The sequence below is a fragment of the Lepidothrix coronata genome, unplaced genomic scaffold (genome assembly GCF_001604755.1).
Source record: "Lepidothrix coronata isolate B3197 unplaced genomic scaffold, Lepidothrix_coronata-1.0 Scaffold27, whole genome shotgun sequence".
In the NCBI taxonomy this organism is placed as follows: Eukaryota; Metazoa; Chordata; class Aves; order Passeriformes; family Pipridae; genus Lepidothrix; species Lepidothrix coronata.
This window is the reverse complement of record NW_016690207.1, coordinates 643044-658755: the sequence shown is the minus strand read 5'-3', so window position 1 is coordinate 658755 and position 15712 is coordinate 643044. Positions and strand designations below refer to the sequence as shown.

At 48.0% G+C, this 15712-nt stretch overlaps 2 protein-coding genes across 2 annotated transcripts in view; both read left to right on the top strand.

Moving 5' to 3' along the window:
* CADM1 (cell adhesion molecule 1) overlaps positions 1 to 15712 on the top strand; it is a 51723-nt gene that overhangs the window by 3761 nt on the left and 32250 nt on the right. The window contains exons 2-5 of the mRNA XM_017809638.1: positions 2727 to 2873; positions 3955 to 4107; positions 6503 to 6640; positions 8332 to 8487. Of these exons, the coding sequence (XP_017665127.1) occupies positions 2727 to 2873; positions 3955 to 4107; positions 6503 to 6640; positions 8332 to 8487 (594 nt within the window). The remainder of the gene's footprint in view (positions 1 to 2726; positions 2874 to 3954; positions 4108 to 6502; positions 6641 to 8331; positions 8488 to 15712) is intronic.
* Positions 9827 to 14254, top strand: LOC108494783. The gene is made up of 2 exons (XM_017809639.1): positions 9827 to 10725; positions 12954 to 14254. Exons 1-2 carry the CDS (start codon positions 9951 to 9953, stop codon positions 13181 to 13183), a joined length of 1005 nt encoding a protein of 334 aa, XP_017665128.1. The 5' UTR covers positions 9827 to 9950; the 3' UTR covers positions 13184 to 14254.

Below are 15712 nucleotides of genomic sequence, written 5' to 3'. Positions count from 1 at the left end.
TTCACCTTGCACAGGGAGATTCGGTGAATGAAGCCAGAGAGTTGCTTTGGGTAATGAAGGAAGCACACAGGGCGTTTTCCCTCCCCCTTGCACTGCACACACCCAATTCCTGCTGTGGAATTCCGTGAGATGTGCTGGAGTCAGTCTGTCCAGTGCCAGTAGGGAGTTTTGGTCTGATACATGGACATTGCACAGGGGCTTTCATAGTCCCTTCACGTGTTATAGATGAAAATCTGACCCATGCAATTCTCTTGGGGTTTTTCCTGTTGTATCTGCTTGTGCTTTGCCCCCTCAAAGCCTTGCCAGGGGATTTAAGGTTGATTCTCAACAGTAGCTTTCCTTTGCTTCTCTCAGCTCTGAGATTCCACGTTGGGTCCATAAACTTCCATCTCCCCTCCCCAGTCTGTCCTTTTCTGTTCCAAAATATTGTCATGCTCTAAATGTGTCTACTTTAATGCTCCTCAAAATACTTATATACTGACAGTAAATATTTACGGAGAAACTTCCCGAGGTGTTGAGGTGAGGATGGGTCTAAAGAGTTCTCACTTTGCATTGCATTTTTATTTAATTTGGAGTTTGTAATTGACGCTGCTCGTGGAAATAACTTTGCTGTCTTGGTAAGCAGGAGCAGATGGGAGCACAGACACCCCAAATCTGGAGGGGTATGTGCTGGTGCCACGTTTGGGTCAGCGGAGCAGACAGCGGTGGATTAGACACCCTTTGATTCAGAATAAATGGCAAAGCCCAGCAGGCTGTGACTGCTCCAGGCTGAGGGGGGGCTCAGCGTGTCCTTACATGCACCCTGCCTGTCATTAACCCAGATAAATGCCTTGTTCAGAGGGAGCTGATGCCAGCCCAGACCGAGGTGCTGGACTCTGCAGCCATCCATCGGCAGGTTTAATGCAGCATCCTGGCCTGAAAAGCTTCAGTGGCTTGAACTTCAAATAATTTATTTCTAAATTACTTCTACTGTAATTCTTATTAATTCAGATAGTCTTCTAAGCTGATGTAAAATTCAGTAAACGCAAGGAACAGTTTAATGAATTGAAAATAGGATTGAGTCTTTTAAAGTAAATGTAAAAAAATATGCTGGCAATAATTGCTTAGATGGAAATCGAATCTTAATAGCTTTGTTAATGATTTGTAGGGAATATTGCGTTTATGAGAACATATCAAGCTGATCCTTGTGCAAGAACCTTGTTTTGAATGGGTTTGATAAAATTATTCCCCAGAAGTAGTTAGTAATGTTTAATATTTTTGCATGAACCACTTTTGAGATGTTTGATTTCGTTGATGCCACGGCCTGGCTGTGGGGATATGGGATGTGGCACAGGCAGTGGTAGAGCTCTGCTGTGATGGCCCTTGGGATTTGGGAACCTGTCCCCACAGGCAGAATAGAATCATTTAGGTTGGAAAAGCTCTCTAAGATCAAGTCCAACCATAAACCCAGGACTGCCAAGACCACTACTAACCCTTGTCCTCAGGGTTCAAGAGGGCTGTGTTGTCAGTGTAATGGGATGGCTGGATGCTCATCTGCTCTGAGGGCATGGAGCTGGACCAGCTTCATCCTGATGCAGAGAACATGGAGCAGGAGCCAGGCAGATGTGCAGGACAGGCTCTTTGCCCCTCTTGCAGGGGGGTCTGTGCTCCAATGTAGGTGTTTGATAACAACTTTTCTTGTTGCACTTCAAAGTTCATCAATCTGGAGAAACAAAATTTGTGCTGGGAAGGCAGAAAAATGTGCCCAGACTTCAGCTCGGTGTCCATTGGATGTGGAGAGGTGTCTGATGGTTTATCAGTCTCTCCAAACGTTGCATCTTTTTGTCAAACATTAGTTTACAAGGGATGTCAAATAATGAATTCGAGTTGTAAAGAAAGGAAAAAAAAAATGGAGAAGAGTGCAGGATGAGAGAAAACCTGGGGTATGAATACCATCCCCAGATTTGCTGTGCACAAACTTTATCCAAATCCTGGCTTTCTCATGGCTAAGGTGGAAGTTGGGCTGTCTCCCTGCCACTCCCTGTGCACAGGCAGCTGTGGAGCAGGAGAGGATGCTCCTGACCGTCAACCCGTGGCCAGGTGCCCATTAGTGTACCTGCACTTCTTTTGGCAAATTGGCAATCAAAGTCTCAACATTTCTCCCACTTTGATTCCCAATAGCTACGGAAAAATTGAAATGCAAAGTGCTTTCCCCTCCCCTGTGTTCTGTGGTGTTGGAGGCGAACGTCTCAGCGTGCGGGTGATGCACTGATTCGGTTCATTAGGAGGAGAGTTTTTGGGGTGATGACCTGTAAATGATTACAAGGCTCCCACAGCATAATTGCATGGGATCCTTTTTTTTTCCTGCCTCTGGACATTAATAGCACCTCCTGATTACACAGAGTGAGTAACGACTGATTCCCTGAAGTCTGTCTGCTCCAGTCAGAGGATAAGTGCTTCTTACAGCGAGTTGTTCTTTCAAGGTAATTTAACAAAATTCATCTGTTGAGAGGGGAAGCGAATTTTTGGTGTTTCTATGCATGGCAGTAATCCTTGTTCCACTATTCCCACGGCAGAGTCCCCTTCCCATTGCTCCTCTGTAATTTAGTGGTGGCCAGCTGGCCACCCAGAGCTGAGGGCTCGCCGGCCAGTGTTCCTCTGTCGGTGTCAGTGGAGGTTTTCATTCCCAAATGAGACTCACTGGTGTCATTTCTGACCTTGAGTTCTGCCTTTGCTCTGTCCTGCAGGCGATGGTCAGAACTTGGTGACGGAGGACGTGACAGTGGTGGAGGGGGACGTTGCCACCATCAGCTGCCGCGTCAAGAACAGCGACGACTCGGTGATCCAGCTCCTGAACCCCAACAGGCAGACCATCTATTTCAGAGACTTCAGGCGTAAGTTTGTTGTTCCTCGTTTGATTACGACTTCTGCACCTCACTCGCACTCAGGAGACGGCGTTTGCAGAGGTGTCTCCTGTTAAGGTAATGCTGGGCACTTACAGTTCAGTTGGTTCTGTGGAGGTAGGTGAGACAGAGAATCATAATCTCTCTCCTTAATGGAAACCTTCACGGTCCCCTCTAAAAGTCAGAGCGTCTTACTTTGCAATAGGAATTGATTGTCGTAATTCAGGGTGAATTGCAATTGAGTGCCAAATATTTAGCTGACACAAACAAATTGAATAGGGCAACACCGAGACAGCGCAATGTTCTCAGAGGTAATCTCTCCGTTCCAAAGACTGAGAATTTCAGGACAATCTGTGCTGTTTTGTACCCAAACCGAACTCTCACGTCACTTGCACGTCCAGTGAATGAGCCTGGCTTTCTGACTAGTGGTGGCAATGCCACAGTGGCTGCAGTGAGACAGTTTAGATGATCTGTTAATGTCCCTGTGGGTCTGGGACACAGCTGTACCCTGTGCCCAGCACTGTGGAGAGGCACAACAAACCCTGTGCCCTTCTGATGTGGGTATGGTCCACCCACAAAGACAGGCTGGGCCTGGCTCGTTCCTGTTTGCTGTTGTTTCGGGCCCTCGTGTTTGGCTGGTGACATTTTAAAAGCTCAGTTTCCAAATTCTTAAAAGAATTTGGGAGGCCATTACTGGACAGTAATTTTAAACTCTACTTCTCCCAGTTCCTTTCTCGTTCATGATCTCTCTGAGTGCATTAGGCAGTGACGGGGCTGTGTAAATACCATCAGCATTTTACCAACACAGCCCTAAGCCCTCTGATAATAAAACCATGTCCAAAGATTTGATGCTGTGCCCTGTGATTTGCTTGTGTTGATTATTTAAAATTATCTGAGACCAGAAAGGTTTTATAGGTCTGACTTCAAGGTAAGAAGTGGGATGGGAGCTGGTCAGGAACCCAGGGGTGCCTCGATGTGCTGCTGTTCTGTAGGGACCTCTGGGCTTGCGGTGTGGTGGGAAGGGGATGCTGCATCTCTCCTCGCAGTCACCAAGGCTGTGCTTGCCCCACAGCCCTGAAGGACAGCAGGTTCCAGCTGGTGAACTTCTCCAACAGCGAGCTCCGAGTGTCCCTGACAAACGTCTCCATCTCTGACGAAGGGAGGTACTTCTGCCAGCTCTACACCGACCCCCCCCAGGAAATATACACCACGATCACGGTGCTCGGTAAGGACCCGGCCGGGGCTCGTGGGGAGCCTTGTGGTGCCTGGACACGCAGGGTCAGTGGGATGGGGCTCTCTGCGGTGCTGGGAGAGCTGCAGCCACCCGGAGAGGGATTTCAAAGCAAGGATTTGGACACTGAGAGCTGAGGCCGGGCACGTGCAGTGACAGCAGCTCCACTGTTAGAGCAGTTCCTGCCGATTATCAGTGGCTGTTAAGGCTCCATTAACGGGAGAACCTGAATCAGGGAGGGTGACTTAATGTAAGATCTCCCTTGCTGATTAGTTTAAATCTTCCTTCTTTTGCTTAATGAGATTTGGGTCTTAGGTTTTTATACGTTGCTAAGTAATGTTTATAAGCAGTTTTACTCCAGCTATTATGGTTATCAACACCTTCAAAGTTTCTGTGTGCTTTCCAGCGCTCACAGGCACGGGAAGCTCTTCCAGCTCCTCTCTTTAATCGTACACAGGGAAAAACAGTTTGTTGGATTTCGTTTCACTGCTGGCAACCTAGGAAAGTGTTTGAAATCAGAGTACTCGCTTCATTCACCTGTAAGCCAGCACTGCGTGTCTTTCAAGTGGGAGACATAATGCAGGTTTTTTTGGTTTGGTTTTTTTTTGAACATGAATCATGCTTCAGAGTTGAGGGAAAAGTCTGTTTTCTTGCCTTGTACTTCAGTTGTTTTTGAGAAGGCTTTGTGGCATGGCCAGTGTGCTGCCTTTCCCCCACACCACTAAAGCAGGTGATTTCTTGTCACCTTCATTGCATACTCAGGTCAAACCTCAGCTCAGGAAGCAGGCAAGGATGAGGAAGGTCTATTATTAGAAGGTGAACAAGGAAACAGTTTGCCTTAGCACTTGTATGGAGAGACTGGGCACTGTGACACCAAGGATAGCACGTCTTCCCTGTCTTTCCTATTACTGACTCCCTAATTAGGGAAGGAAGTGAGCCAGGGCAGAGGAGTGGTTTTCTGTGTTAGCTGGTCCTCACAGGAACATGTTCCCTGCCAGAGATCTCGTGCTCATCGCCCAGACTTTGGTTGCCCAGATCTGAGGCTCTTTCAGAGCAATTTTGCTCATCTGCCTCTGCTGCTGCTGGCTTGGGAGAGCAGAGTGAGGTGTCGAGGCATCCCCTTGGCAGTCGGCGCTCGGAGGGAGCCGCGCGTTTGCTTCAGCACTTTCATGTCTTCTGTGACACGAAATGTAGATTTATTCTTGCCTAATTGGAACATGTGAAAGTCTCAAATATGTAGCCTGTTCTGTTCTTTTTAGAGAAAAGCCACAAGTGACTAATTAGTCCACTTGATCATCTGGATGGTATTTATACATATTTGTTCTTCATTAGCTTGAAGACCTGTGAGTCACATCTGAACTATGCAGTTGCTTAATCACATTGATCTGAGCAAAGTTTAGTTTCCTTTGGAAGTTCTGGGATTTTCCGAAGCCATGACTCTGCCCTACAAAGTCTCGCTGTTCACTTTTTCCTGGGTTTTGCCTTGCTGCTGGTGCTTTCATGGGGAAGAGGTTCCTCATTCCAGTGTTGCAATTTTTGAGCTCATTTGTTCCATTTCTGGACTATGCTGCAGTGGTTGTTACCCCCTGAAGTTACAGCCTGTTTCTTGATATTTTTGGATGATTTTTCATTGAGTACACTGTTGCACCTTTGTGTTTTGGGGCAGTCTTGAGCTAGGGCAGATGGGAGAGCAGCAGATCTCCATCCCAAAGGACTTGTCATCAGACGTGGTGCCTGTGGCTGAGTGCAGAGCTGGCTCCCTCCTCATGCTGGGGTGGTTTTGGGGTGGTTTGTGGGAGTGTGGTGGGAGGCAGTGGTGTTCCCAAGGTGGTTGCATTCCACTCTGTGCTTGTGCTCAGTGGCTTTTCGAGCATCCGAAATGAAGTTGATGTTTGCTGGCCTGCTTCCATGCTCACGGCTGAGCCTTGGAGCTGAACAGCAGGAGAGAAAAATTGCTATGGAGGTTAGAGGCTTGGTAAGTAATGCACTGCCAAGTGTCAGCTTTTGTGTTTCCTGTCCTTGTCAGAGAAGTCAGGAAATGTGCACGGAGTCAAGCTGGATTTTTAAATAGCAGCACACACCCGAGGAGCACAGGAGGCTGCGGCTCTCCCTGGAACGGTGCCTGCCTGGGAGGGGGAACAGAAAGTTAAAACCCTGATAAGTAATAATTTGTGAGACTGCGGTGATTATTTGGTGGAGAGTGAAAGTGCTCACTCCAATTACTGTGAAACCACCTATCAAAGGGTTTGACTGATTGAAAGATCAAATAAATGCTGTTTGCTCATTTCCTTCAGTAGATTTTACAGGTTTTCCTCGAGGTTTTCTCTTGTGTTAGTGATCAAAAGATGTTTATTTCATCTGGTATGTGTTGTGTTGTTTTCCATTCTAGTCCCACCACGCAATTTGGTAATTGATATCCAGAAAGAAACCGCCGTGGAGGGAGAAGAGATCGAGCTGAACTGCACTGCCATGGCCAGCAGACCAGCCACCACCATCAGATGGTTCAAAGGCAACAAGGAGCTAACCGGTAGATGTGTCCTCTCAGTCACTTGCTTTGTTCAGAGAGCTGAAGTGATTTATGTAACGCTGGGTGTTTGTTCTCTGCTGCCAGTTTAAGGGGAAAAAAAGAAAAAAGTGGAGCGAGCTGCTTTGAGCACCAGCTGAGGAACAAAGCACTGTGTGGGCAGACAGATTATTCCCTAACGCAGGGGGCTGAACTCCATTTGGTCCTCTGCCTACCTGCCAGCCTCGAGTGCCGGGTTCTGGAGTCCTGCTGTAACTGCAGGTGACCTTGAGGAGCCCAGAGCTGTGCACTGAATTCATTTCTGTGTGGCTTGTGTAGCTTTGTGCCCTGTTTTAGGTCTGAGAGGGATGGTCTGCGCTTTGGGCTGTAAGGATTTGCAATTCACCTTCACGTCTAGCTCCCTTGTTTATAGAGCGTTTTCCCCGTGTTCAGTTGAATATTCATCCAAGATGGGTTTCTCCGACTCCCTGAAGTCTGGTTGCTCCTGGTACTTGCACATTCAAGTCACTGACTCTGATTGCATGTGACATGCTGTTAGTTTAAGTCTGCATGTAGATGTGAGCTTGGTTGACAACACCTTTGTGCTTTACCCAGTCTGAGACACTGATGGGCTCTCCGGAGAAGTCCAGACTCATTACTTCAAACCCACCCCCCTGCAAGGGCAGGATAGAATCCTCTCTTTAGGCCCAACACTTCTGAGCATCCAAGCAGGCAAACCTGCTGCCACACAAAGTGGTGCCCTGCTGAGTCCCTGTACTGTGGTGTGCAGGGTGTTAATGATCCCATTCTGGTTCCCTTTCCCATCCTGGGGGATGGCAGGGCAAAGTGTTTGTCCCTTTGTACCTGGCCTGTCCAACTTCTTGATTGAGTTTTCTCATGTTGGCAGTTGAATCCCAGCTTTCTGTTCTCTAGGAAGAGGGCTGAGCTTCATGCAATCCCAGCTCACCCTGCTGAGTCTTCAGATATTTTATTTTTTAACAGAATTAGGGAGACTGAGACACTTGGCTGTGGGTTATGAATCACAGGAACTGTGGCTTTGCCCATGGGAAAGCCTTTCCTCCAAATATCAGGGTGTGTCTGTGTCTGTCCCCTGTTTCACTCTCATATATTATACAGAAATATTTGGTGTCTGGAAGAGCTCTGCTACAGAAGTAACTCTTAGTGTTTTGCCTGTGAATTCTTAAATAAAAAGGCACAGATCAGAGCATTGAAACTGGAGCAGAGCTGTGCTGTCAGTGGCTGCTTGCTGAGTTCCTGGAAAAATCCCTTTTCTCCTGTCTTGTCTCGTGTTGTCATCCTGCTCGTTTCTGTGCTGGCATCCCTCGGGCAGCCGGTCCGGAGCTGGGCTGCCCTCCCACTGCACTGCCTTTCCCTCCCTCAGACAGAGCACTGCAAATGCTCCTGCCTAGCAATACTACTTTTAATTAATTTAATCTGTTCAATCACTTTGGTAGCTAATTGTTGGAATGGGGGGGATTTGTAGCTCATTTGTTTAAGAGTGTGGGGATTTTGGGACGGTGTAAGGGGATTGTTAATCATTGCAGTAACATCCTGTGGACTTTAACTGGCCAGAACCTGATGGAGAGGAGGATGGGATGGGTGTCCAAAGGGAACGTGGACAGGAGGGAGTTGGCCTGACTGCAGCAGGTGCTCCATCCTGTCATCACTCCAGCTCTCTCTGTCCCCTCCTTCAGGCAAGTCGGAGGTGGAGCAGTGGTCTGACATGTACACGGTGACCAGCCAGCTCCTGCTGAAGGTGGGGCGGGAGGACGACGGGGTCCCTGTCATCTGCCTGGTGGATCACCCTGCGGTCAAAGACTTGCAGACACAGCGCTACCTGGAAGTCATGTGTGAGTAGCAGAACCTTTAATTCTCTTAATGTATAAAATTGCTCACTTGGGAGTTCAGGAATCGTTCACTACGTGATAAAATTCCGGCGTCCGTGAGGATTATATCGTGTTATTTAGAATAGAAACCAAACTGTTGGGTACCACTTCATGAGCAAAGCCACGACTTTCCCAGCCCTCTGTGATACCATAAATACTTACCTTCATTCTCTGAAGAAATAACTCTCTGTACGTAGAATTTGCATCAAAGGTTCCTGGCTGTGCTTTATAATTGTCAGAACAGATTAAATCTGAGTATTTTTCTTCTAGCAACCTACTTATCTCTTTGAAAAGTGTTTCTCTGCTCCCACTTCAAAGCGACTGGCCACCGTGGTGAGTTTACTGGCAAAAACTGGGTACTGTGCAAAAGAAACTCAGTGTTGTGCACTGTGAACATCCGGCACCGACAGGTTTTGTACAACAGAGTGACTGGAATTCTGTGGAATCTGCAGTAGCAGCACTGACTGAGGCCAACTTGTGCTGCTTCCTGCATGTTCAGTGTTAATAATGCATTTCCCTTCCCTTAGGAGCTGCTCCACTGTACATGACAGTAACAGGGTTTCTGAGCAGGTACCTGGAAATACCTGTGGTCCCAAATATAACTGTGCTGGACTTCCAGTTAGTGGAAATGTTGGAGCTATGTACACGTGCCCCTCTGCTCCAAAACAGCTCCCAAAAGCAAAGTGGGACAGTCCCTGCAGCAGGACTAGGTGCTTGGAACACTGGGGGCTGGGATGATTCAAAGTTCTTGTTTTTGTAGGTTCCCTTCAACTACCTCACATTGAAAGGAGAAGAGGAAGTTTTGTATTAATTTATTTCATCTGCTTCATTATGTAGTTTCATTATGAACATCTTGGTTACAATTCTCATATCTCCAAAACTAGCGGGAAGTAATGTTCCTGTAATGAGGAAAACAGGAATGATCAGATACTGCCTAAATTGGCAGATACGAGATTTCTTGTGACTGTGCTAATGTGTAATTCATTTATGCAAACTTAATGTCCATTAACATTTCTTGTAGAGCTCCATTAGCTTTAATAATACATTAGCACCTTTGTGAGGCTTGATCAAATACTTAACGGGGAAGAGCAAAAAATCCCATCTGCCCTGTTCTGCGGAGGGACTGGAACCTCTCCGGGTTGAAAGGGCATCAGACAACCTTGAGGCTTCCTTCAGAAGCAAGGAAGGATTTCCTCTGAAATCATGATGGTTTGGTGGCATAGAAGAGGGCAGCAGTTTTTGAAAAAAAAAAAAAAAAGTATTTTTTCTCTTCTTCCTCAGATAAATCCCTCCTTGGCCACTTTGGTTTGCAGCCTTAGGGGCTTCCCTGTGCAATTCAGGCAAAGCACCCCTAAAGCACAGTTCTTTGGGTGTCTTACAGACACCTGCAGCCTTCAGCTCCCACACTGGAGGTCCTGCTGCATCCCATGCACAGGTTTCTGCCTTTAGCACCGATTTTTATCATCCCCTTGGGCTGTTCCAGAGCTGTCTGGGGAAATGAGGCAATGGAGCCTCCTCAGAAGGGAACAGAGACGAGCAGGGTGTTCAGACGGGTTTGGTTTTATGTTCTGAATTACACTCTGAGCCTGTTCAAAGCAATTATGTTCAGATATTGGGAGCTGACCCCGTTAGCCCGGCCCGTTCCTGCCGTGGCAGCAGCAGATGCTGCGGAACAGCCCCAGCCCAGGAACGTGTCACACGTCGTGACCTGGCGGCTCCCGGCAATTAACGGCTCTGGGACTCGCCGTGCTGGAGCACAGCCAGACACCTGCATCTCATACCTGCTGAGGGGCCTCAACTTGAAGACAAGGCAGTTTCAGAGCAAACTCTTACCCTTGAGCTTTTCCTGGCTCAAGATAATGGTGCACAGGCCAGTGGGAGAGTGTGGCTGGAGGAGGAGCTTCTTGTTCTCGTGGACAGGCATCCCCATCAGTGTTCCCATGGAGCTGGGCTCAGCCCCTGGGAGAACTGGGGCTCCTACAACCAGGCCTAACTTATCCATTCTCAGCTGCTTTTTAGGTGTGGGATGTGCAGTCCAAGCAGAGGATGCTCCTCCAGCTGCTGTCCATGCCCTTCCACTGAGCAGGACGTTACCTTGCAGGCACCCAGCTGCCAGGTCTCTGCAGCAGTGGCAGCTGGAATTCCTTGCTCATCCTGTGTGGATGTTGCTGCCTTTCTTGCAGCTGGAGTGGCATCACTCAGGTCAGTTAGCTGGGCTGTGTGTTCAGCTCTCTGCTCTGACATCCCCTCCCCACAAATCCTGCCTGCCCCCCCACAGGCACAGCAGATCCACCCCTTCAGAACATCAGCAGGGCACAGGAAAATGCTTTTCTAGGTAGACATCGTATTTCTCTACACTTAATGTATCCAAGTGGAGCATGAAATGTGTTGGGGAAGAACAGGAGGATGATGGATGGAGCCTGCTCAGATAATGAGGTATTTTTTGTCTGACTAAATTTCAGAGTAGAGAGAGATTTTTTTTTTAAGGTGCAACTCAAAAGTTGTGGGATTTATTTTCCAAGAAAAAAGCAGAAAACAGCAGTACTGGGTATTAACTCACCCCACTCATTGACTAAGCCATTTCTTGCCTATCTCCCATGCCACAGCCTGGCCTGTGGTGAAGTTAAGGATAAATGTTTCCACGTGGATGTAGGGTGTGTTATTGTTAAGAAGGCTCTGCAAACATGCACCATAATGTGCGTGAAACCCTCCTGGTAACACTCCTCGAAAGAGAACAGGGTGTGACCAAGGGTGGTGTGTATTTGCAGTGGCCATAACACTTCCATGGCTGATGAACAGCCACAGCCCTGTGGCACTGGTGTGGAAACATCCCCAGTTCTGGCTGCAGTCACTCTCTTTTTGTGGCTCAGATCTGTCAGTGAGCGATGGGAGACCAGTGTGTTGGGTGTAATTTTAGAAAGGAAATGAAGCAACAAAATGCATTAAAATATCATTAAGGAATTGAATGGAACCAGATATTCTGGGAGAGTTGAGCCCTTGCAGTGCGTTTCCTTCTCTCATTACGTGGTGCTGGAAGTGAGTGTCAAAGCCTTGATTTGGCCTTTTCTCTGGGTTGGCTTTTTGTGCTTTTCTGAAGTTATAATTAATCATGCATTCATTTTTATAATATTTACACATGTACTTTTAAAGTCTGCCCTGATGGAGTCTGTTACAGCCTCTGCTGTTGCAATGGAAGAACTTTTTGTGCCCAATTATGTTTAAAATCGGCCGCATACATTTGCTGCCTCATCTCCAGTAATCCTTACATTTCCATCCAGAGCAAATATTAATTGCATAGTATGCAGTGAAGTGATTAACATCAATGTAATTTATCATCTGGAGATCGCTAAAAGTGAATAAATGAGTTGTTTTGTTCGGTGAGGTGTTGACCCCTTCAGAAAACTTTGATTTAAAGCTACTTTTTTTTTTTTCTTTTAGTGAATATGAAAAGCACCACAATCAGCCGAGTGTTCAGTTATTTGATTTTCTGGGGCATTAGCCACTCTTGTTTGTGACATTTCCCAGTTGGGTGCTCGTTTGCGAGCTCATTAATAAGGTTTTCTCGGAGGAATGTTGTTGGGAGCGTGGAGCGTGTGGGGCGGACAGGGCTCTGCCATTCGCAGGCATTAAGCAGCAGCATGTGCTTAAATATTTAAAAGAGAAGTGTTTATCCCCAAAATGCCTGTCGGGCTCTGGCATTCCTTTTCCCGCGACAAGCAAAGTGATTAAATTGCTTTTGTTGAGGGTGAATTTTGCAGAGTCGTGTTTGGGGCTGACAGGCTCTTCCAGACAAGTTGTGACCTGCCAGTCCTGTGCTCGTTCCTTATTTTAAACACGGGATCTATTTACTGAATAGATTTCTGTATTTTGGCTGAAAATCAGCAGTGCAGCCTCTCGTCCTTGTCAGAGGTGAGGAGCAGGCAGGGGATTGCCGGGCTGGGCTGGCTCTGACGCAGGGCGCATTCCTGATGAGCATCCCCGCTGGAATTTGGAATAGAGGTGGCCGTCGTGTTTACACCTGCAGATCAGTCTTAACTTTGCTGATTTCTTTCAGCATTGAAGACCACATTCCTCCTGCTCTGCCCTGGGTGAGGTCAGAGACTTACAGAAGTCAGGTTTTTGAGTAGCTCCCTTGGGCACAGAACAGAGCAGGGATGAGGAGCTGGACAAAGCAGGGCCCACCTGAAGGGAGATGTGTAAAGCATTATCTGGGAAATGCTGGGGCTGGAATTACCTCCAGTGGGCAGGAACACGGCTTGGCCCGCGGATGGTGCTCCCAGGGATGCCATCTGGCACCGGGTTTGCCAAGAGGCGCGTCAGCAATTCGTACATGGGTCAGAAAACAGATTTTAAAGTTGGACCCGGCACCTCATCTCTCAGTGCAGGCCAGAGCCTGTTCCTCTGAATCCCTGACAGAGTCCTTGTTGCAGGTTTCTCTGTTGGCCAGGGTCTGGCACTGCTGAAGACACTGTGTGTTGGTTCCCCAAAGCAGCACTTGGGAAGAAGCCTTTTTTTGGCTGTGTTCAACCTCAGCAGGGAGCACATTGTCTGGTGGTCAGCGAGGGTCCCGTGGCTGTGCCAGCCGGAGCACCGTGGTACCCCAGGCACACGAGGAGCCAGCTTTGCCAAATCCTCCTGCTGCCAGGCTTGGGGGCGGTGAGCTCACCTACCTACAAGATCGTGGGTTGGCCTGATGAAAGGAAACGGGTGGAAATAATAGGCTTAGGCTTTTGTAAGGGCCCAAACTCAGTGTAACGTTTTATCTCGGCTGATTAATGACATCTAAGCATTATCGATGAAGCACATGTTTAAATGGATTAAGAAATCACTAACTGGCAGATCTCAAAGGATAGTCATTAGGGAGTAATCAGCAATGCTGGTATTTTTAGAGGGAACTCAGGGGCCTGGGTGCTTGGCCTGATGCTGTTCAGTTGAAGTATTTGAAGTTCTTAAAAAGTCGCTGTTAATAATCTTTGCTGATGGTGCAGAAATGGGGTGAGCAGCTAAAAATGGAAGAACTGGGACAAATGCAGAATAACTGGAGTGGTTTGGTAAATTCCCGACCATGGAGCTTGAAAGCTGTGAAAGGCAGTGGGTGCAGCCTGGGGTGGCCAGTGGCATCCTGAGGGGAGAAGGAGGATTTTGGGGTGCATGGTCCCTCTGGGGGGGTGTTACATTCCCCAGTGGTCCCCGATGCTCAGGCACACACCTCTCCTGTTGTGCAAGAAATCTCATCAAATGCAGAAAGGCTTTGTAATAAGTTTTTCAAATTGGTTGCTGCTACAGCGTAACCTTTAGATGACTGGTATTTAACCTTGTATATCACTCTGAGCTTTTGAATGAATTTAGCTTAATAAAGGTGCCTTATTAAATTACAAGGCTGGTTTCTTTTAAGCCTCTAGAAAGAGGCATAGTAGGAAATAGCTGTGAGTTGTTGGGTCTAATTGGCTGCCGTGGAGCACACAGGGGCTTGGGTGCATAGATGCAAGTGTTTATTTTTATGTAGTAATCCAGCGGTGTGGTGTGATGAAGTTCCAAGTTGAAGATTTCGGGCTGCTGGAATGCACTTGGTGTTAAAAACTGCCACTTCTTGCCTTGCATCCTGTGTCACAACCCGAGACAGTCGTCGCCCCACGTTATGCAGCCACAGATGTTGCTGCTGGAACGGGGCCCTTTTAACAGAGCGGTGGCAAACGGCTGGTCCAGGCTTTGGAACCATCAGGGCTCTGCCCGTGTGCGCTGTAAATGTCACAGCCCCGCGCAGGAGCCGGGCTGGGGGTCCCACAGCGCTCGGCATTTCACAGAGCTGCTCTCCGAGTCCATAATCCGAGGGAAATACACTCGCTTCGTGCGAGGCAGGGTGTGAGCAGTGGAAGTAGAATTTAAGATTGTCGAAAGGCACGTCCTTAAACAAAGGGAAGAAAGACACCACCACCCCTCCAGATTGGTGGGTGAAATTTCTTTTTTTTTGCATGCAATGAGCCTAATGCCAGCTGGTCCTCCAGAGTGCCCACCCATCCCTCCAGAGTGCCCACCCATCCCTCTGAGTCCTTCAGGCTCGGGAAATGTTTTCCTAAGTGCCTGCTGTAATTCCTGCTGTGCTGGCAAGTCCCTGCTTGGGAGAGATGTTTGCTGTGATAACTGTTGGGAAGCTCTTGGCTTCACCAGTGTGGGTATATGTGCTGACAGACCCAGATTTCTGTTACAAGTGACACCTTGATGTTGCCCAGATACAAATGGGACAGGTCCACATCACTGCCACTGTTGGTTTAATGAAGCCTCTGGGGCTGGAAAGTGGCAGTGGAAGGGCTCACCTGGCTTGGTGGGAGCTCACAGAGTTGGCAGTTCCTTCTTCATACAGCAAGGAGTACAGTGTATTCCTCCTGATTTCCATAAGTAATTGTCAGTGGTAAACAACTCATTAGAAATACTAAAACTTAGCTAATGGAAAGGGGATGGGAGCAGCAGGAGAGGCAAACGGCAAAGGCAAGCACAGAGCTTCCTCAGCTGCATTCCCTATGTGCTGGGTAAACTGGGAGGTTTCCTGCTCCTTCCACAGCATGAATATAACAGTATCCGTGCTCCTGGCATGGGCTCGTGGTGCTGCCGCAAAGCACATCGTGAGAGGGGAGCAGATGGCCGGGGGTGGGAATTGTGGACGGGAGTGGCTGAGCCCGAGCGCGGCGCTGGGGATGCAGCGGGTGATTTACCAGCTGCGTAACGCTGGGCTGGACTCGTCCTCCCGTGCTCCTTGTGCAGTGCTGCTGCCACATCCCTGCCAGGGCTGGAGCACACTTTCCAGCATGCCAAGGCTGCCCCGTTTCCCGTGGGATTGGGACTTGGCCTCGGGGCTGGTGACACCCCCCCAGCCCGCAGGGACACCCCAGTTCCAGAGCTGCGAGGAGCATCTGTAACGGGGATTAGTTGATGAAATGTTGTGGTGGAGTCATCTCGGGAGAGGATTTACTCGTGTAGCTTATTCCATTACTGAAAATTATGAGAGTTTAAATTGGTTAAATCCTGACACGCAGGGTTTTTTTCCTAATCTCTATTATTCCATAGGAGGCATGTTAATGAGTTAAACACAGTTAATAAAATGCAGCCAGCCAATATTTTGGGTAGCAGTTACTCTCAAAGGAAATAGAAACATTTAAATGGTTTCAACCTTTATGCATACTGATTTTTTGCC